The 5441-nt window shown below is 30.0% G+C and overlaps 1 protein-coding gene across 1 annotated transcript in view; it reads left to right on the top strand.

The window, feature by feature from the left end:
* The window catches only part of LOC110028743 (eukaryotic translation initiation factor 3 subunit F), an 11962-nt gene extending 9051 nt beyond the window's left edge, over positions 1–2911 (top strand). The window contains exons 3-6 of the mRNA XM_020730724.1: positions 778–1007; positions 1689–1810; positions 1890–2003; positions 2641–2911. Of these exons, the coding sequence (XP_020586383.1) occupies positions 778–1007; positions 1689–1810; positions 1890–2003; positions 2641–2730 (556 nt within the window). The 3' untranslated portion in view covers positions 2731–2911. The remainder of the gene's footprint in view (positions 1–777; positions 1008–1688; positions 1811–1889; positions 2004–2640) is intronic.
* The last annotated feature ends 2530 nt before the right edge of the window (positions 2912–5441 follow it).

The following is a 5441-nucleotide window of genomic DNA, read 5'->3' as shown; positions in this document are numbered from 1 at the left end:
TGGTAGGCGAGTCGGGCCGGCTCGCGAGCTAACAAACCAAGTCAAGATGAGCTCGAGCTTGTGATTCGATAAGCTCGGCTCATGAGCTTGTTAATGTGTCGAGCTCAAGCCTGCTCACGAGTCGGCTCGACTTATTTACACCCTCGAGTACTAGTAATATTAGGCTTTATTGTAAGCATATAACTCTTGGAAAAACTAATGAATGTTCAGTACCATAGTCAATATTACTATTTATTGTCAAATTAGTTTTTGAAGCTCATCGAAAATACATCAAAATGACTGGCGGTAGACTAGTTGAGTAGGCTTGTGAGCAAACAAGCCGAGCCAGAACGAGCTCGAGCTCGTGGTTCAATAAGCTCGGCTCGTGAACTCGTTAATGAGATGAGCTCGAACCGGCTCACAAGCCGGCTTGGCTTATTTACGCGCTTGAGTACCAGTAGTTTTAGGCTTTTTTGTAAGCATATAACTCGTGAAAAACTATTGAATCTTTAGTGCCATAGCCCATATTATTATTTGTTGTCAAATTTACTTTTTAGCGACATTTTTCCTCTTTTATGCTACCTTCTGTGTTTGAATGTTTGTTAAATATACTTTATTCTATATATTCTTCTTAATGTTACACTCTTTTAAGTAACCATTTGTTAATAATTTTTGCTTTTTCTTATTTTACTTGGAACCTTTTTTTGTCTTACTATAACACTTCACTAAATAGATGCATTCTGTTACCCTATTTTCTTCTCTTAAAATATCTTTCTTTTGGTATTCTACCTGGTATAGGTATTCAACTGGTGCTGGTGTATCAGGGGGAAGTCAGTTGATACATGATTTCTATTCGAAGGAAGTGTCAAACCCTGTTCATTTAACTGTAGATACAGGATTTACAAATGGGGATGCCTCCATTAAAGCTTATGTTTCTTTCAATCTTTTTCTTGGAGATCGACAATTGGCTGCACAATTTCAGGAAATTCCTCTGGATCTGCGAATGATTGAAGCAGAACGGGTTGGATGTACGAGTTTTCTCTACTACTACTGCTACTATTTAAGGATTTCACTGTATGATTTCTTTTGTCATTATTGTGAAATTTATGTTCATATTTGAAATTTGGAAGATTTACATATATACCACTCGGTTCCTACATATTTACATATTTAACACCCAAACTGCAGTTTTAACATATATGCCGCCTTGCCTATGTATGAAAAGATGTGTATTTCACTTTTTTAAAGTTAAAATGATGGTATATTTTATGTGATATGAATAATACGATAGATTTTGGTGGTATAAATGTAAAATTAAAGTTTAGATGTTAGATATGTAGATACATATGAATCGGGTGGTTTGTAAGTAAATGTTCCTTCAAATCTTGATACACGCATGGCCCAGCATTATACCAGCATATTTTAGCTTCTTTGTTTAGAATGAAAAATCTTAGAAGCCACGATATTTCAAGGTTCTGAATCTTCATTTTTGTATTATATTCCACCATTTGTCTGCCTTATCCCCATTTCTTCATCTATATTGTGCTCTGAATTCATTTCTATTTGAAGTTCTATTGGAATATAGGATTGACTTGGGCCTCTTGAGTTTATAATTACTACTTTTTTGCATTCTGCAATTTATTTGCTCGAGGCTTCATATTTTGTGCTGTGTTGATTGCTTGTCTCACTCTCTTGTAATTCACTCTCAGTTGATATTTTAAAGATGACAACACTAGAAAAGCTTCCAAATGATTTGGAGGGAATGGAAGCTACTATGAAGAGACTACTTGCTCTTATTGATGATGTATACAAATATGTAGATGGTGTCATCGTAAGTAGAAAATGTACTATATTTTTTGCCTTAGTTTCTTTTTTATGTGCAAATATTTATATATATTATTTCTCTACAGGAAAGGCGTTTGATTCCGGATAATAATATTGGGAGATTTATTTCCGATACACTGTCTTCGCTTCCAAAAATTTCTCCTACAGCATTTGACAAAGTCTTCAATGATAGAATCCAGGTATTTGGTTTGTGCTTGTTTGGGATCAGTTTTTTTTTTTTTTTTTTACTTTTATTTTAAAAACATATTTAGTGTATTTTCTTACATGCTTTTATTTTTGGGATAATTATATACATAGCACCCAAAACGTTGCTCTTTACAAAATTTAGCACCAAGTTATATGTTTGAACTACTGAACCGATGTACTGAGTCATATGTTTGAACTATTGAACCGATGTGCTTATGCATGCCACAATGAAACCATTGAGAATTTGATACAAATGAGAAATATGGGCTGGGCTTTATCACGAATTCTTATATTTGAGTGAGAATTTGAATATGGATGAAAGAGGGTGCTAGATTTGTAAATAGCAATGTTTTGGGTGCCATGTATGTAAACAACCCTTTATATTTTGTTTTTTAAAAAAATTAGCCTTTTTTTAAAAAAAAAATACTCGTAGCATCTAAAGTTGTTTTTGAATGCTTTTAATTACAACTGAATAGGTTATAATATATCAAACATATTTTATTTCAATTTAAAATATAAGTAAAATAAAATTAAATTAAAAATAAAAAAACTAAAACTAAAACTGATCCCAAACATCCGAAACCTGGTTGTTTTTCTTTTAAAGCTCATGTTCCTCTTCCATATTTTCAGGATAATTATGCTTTAGTTTACTTTGCAAGCCTGGCAAAAACACAGCTTAGCATTGCAGAGAAGTTGAACACAGCTGCCCAGGTTCTTTGATTTGTTGCCTGTAGAATTTTTTATTTGCGTTTGAAATTGCTTTATAATCTGCTTTAGTACTCACATAAACTGAATTATTTTTAAATTAGCTAGTTTTTGTTAGGGTTCTGAAGGGTTTCTTCCATGGCTTGTATTTGTTTTGACATGAATGAAGAAGTAATCATTCTGAGTTTCTGGTTTATTCTTATGTCTTTATGTGCATTATCATAATCTGTAAATAAATTCTAAATATTATATATCATAAGTATTTAAATTCAATGGAAATTGTGTTATGATATTCTGATATAAATAATATAAGGGTGAGTTGAAAAATTATTAAATTTATTTGGTGATTAATGCTATATTTGGAGTTTATGCTGTGTCAATCTCATAGTAAATTTGATCCTTTTTGTGTATCTTTTATTCGGTTATCCTGATTTAACTTATTAAAAAAAGGGGAGCATTTCCATACTTATGTCTTTACATATGCATTACTAAACTTTCGTATTTACACAGCGTGCCACCCAAACTTATTGCGCTATTATCAGAATTATCATTATTACTAATTTTTTAAAAGTAAAATGCATCTTTTTGTGCATAAATTTATGACATTAAAATATTATAAATGTAAATTCTAAACATTAACTAATAGGTATGTAAATTTATAAGAATTGCTGTGTTATCTATGCGAAAATAAAAAAATTATTAGTTCGGGATTTCAAATGCATCCATAGTTCAATAGTGAGGCGTTACGTGTCAAGTGGGTCTCATAATTTTTAATATCGATCAATTTCCTGAGAAGAAATTTGAGGTGAGCATATAAATGGACATGTGAGGCCTCACAGGAGTCTTGAGCGTAATATTTGCTTTGCCAGAAGAGCAGTATGATTTGAGAATCTCTATAAATCTAACTATTACTGTTTTTAGGGCATATGTGCATGCTATTCATCCAATTGTCAATTCAACGTCCTGAGTATTTTCCCAGTTATCAATTTTTTGGCATTGTAATATGTAAGCATGCGCAAGACAAGAAGTCAGACATAAAATTCGAAGCGTCAGAGGTTATAGATCAGGCGTTTGAAAAAAAAGGGCGAAATTTGACTTTGTTGTGTGTGAGATCCGATTAAAATAAATTTAATCTTGTTCAACTTTATGCAATTTCTGTGAGGATATATTTGAAAGATCAGTACCAGAGATATCAAAAAAAAAAAGGACTTTGACATTGATTGGTTTGCTTTTCATTATATACAACATGTAGCATATAATCTCATTGTGAACTACTTGATCTTAATCTATTCCAAGAAAAAAGAAGCAATATTTGACTTGTTGTCTGTGGGATTTGGTTAATGTCACCCTCACATCCCAAAGTTTAGGTTTAGCATTAACTGAACATCTGATGGTAGTTGGGTGCTAAGGCTTTCGGTTGTCATTTTTGTTGATAAGATAACACCAATACTGAATAAAAAAGGTTTATGATTAAAAGACTAAATACATGTCATTCAATTAAGATTTTTTGGGATTTTAGCTAATATTTTTGAAATTGCACTTGAAAATCTATAAATAAATTTTTATTGCTCACATGAAAGGAAGCTCATATTACAGAGTTTAAAGGCATAAATCATGTTAAATCTATATATAACGATTGGCATTGGTATCCACCAGCAACACACATCATTATTCGATCATTTACATTGATATGATTGACATTGATATCCACCAGCAACACACATCATTATTCGATCATTTATTGTTCAATCATCATCGCTCAACTGTCGTCACTCATCTACAATTGCTCAATCGTTGTTATTAACTATTGTCTCCGCATTTCAATATTATTGAATGCTCTTAAACGGATCAAAATTGTGTTTCATGCTTTCTAATCTTGTGTTCTTTAATTAAAGTTAATAACGAACTTATGTAATTTCACTTAATTAATGAGTGATTTTTCCTTCCCTTGTGTTTAGTTAATTGACAAAGGGATTTGGTATTTTAAAAAAAAATTTGATTGCATAAAAAATTTAAAGGTCTTTTTTATGAAAAATTTAATTAAAAGAATTGTCATTGTTTATGTTCTAATTTGCTCTATGAGGATAGCTTTAGCGTGGCTTTTAAAAATCTAATTATGTATTTGATTTAAATTTCTCTAATTAAAATTTCTATAAAGAATAAAATATTCATTTTAAAGAATAAAGATTCAATTTTAAAAATTATTATGTTCATATATATAATCATTTAGTGATGTATGTAATTTTTTTAAATAAAAAGGAAGATTTACATACAAATCACTCAATTTTTAGGTATTTACATGTTTAACATTTAAATTTAAATTTTTATATATAAATTATTCTACCTATGCATGAAAAATTATATTTTTATCTTTTTAAAATTAAAATGATGTTATTTATATCTTGATGAAAAATATGACTGATATAAATGTAAAAAATAAAATTCTTTTATTAGATATGTAAATACATGAAGGATTGAGTAGTATGTGCGTAAATGGTTATATATAGATATATAAAATTATATGAGTTACATCACGTGCGATGAACATAATAATGATTTGATGGGATATGTATCAGATACCAGACAGTTTTTTTTTTTTTTTTAATGTTTTTTATTGACTTTTATGGCTGTGACCACGAAAAAAATTCATAATTCTTGACGGTAAAATAATAATACATAATAATTATACATCAATAGCTAAAGACTTTAACATTTTAATATATATA

The sequence above is a fragment of the Phalaenopsis equestris genome, unplaced genomic scaffold (assembly GCF_001263595.1).
Source record: "Phalaenopsis equestris unplaced genomic scaffold, ASM126359v1 Scaffold000002, whole genome shotgun sequence".
Classification (NCBI taxonomy): domain Eukaryota; kingdom Viridiplantae; phylum Streptophyta; class Magnoliopsida; order Asparagales; family Orchidaceae; genus Phalaenopsis; species Phalaenopsis equestris.
The sequence above is the reverse complement of the archived record's forward strand: the minus strand, read 5'-3'. Positions and strand labels throughout refer to the sequence as shown.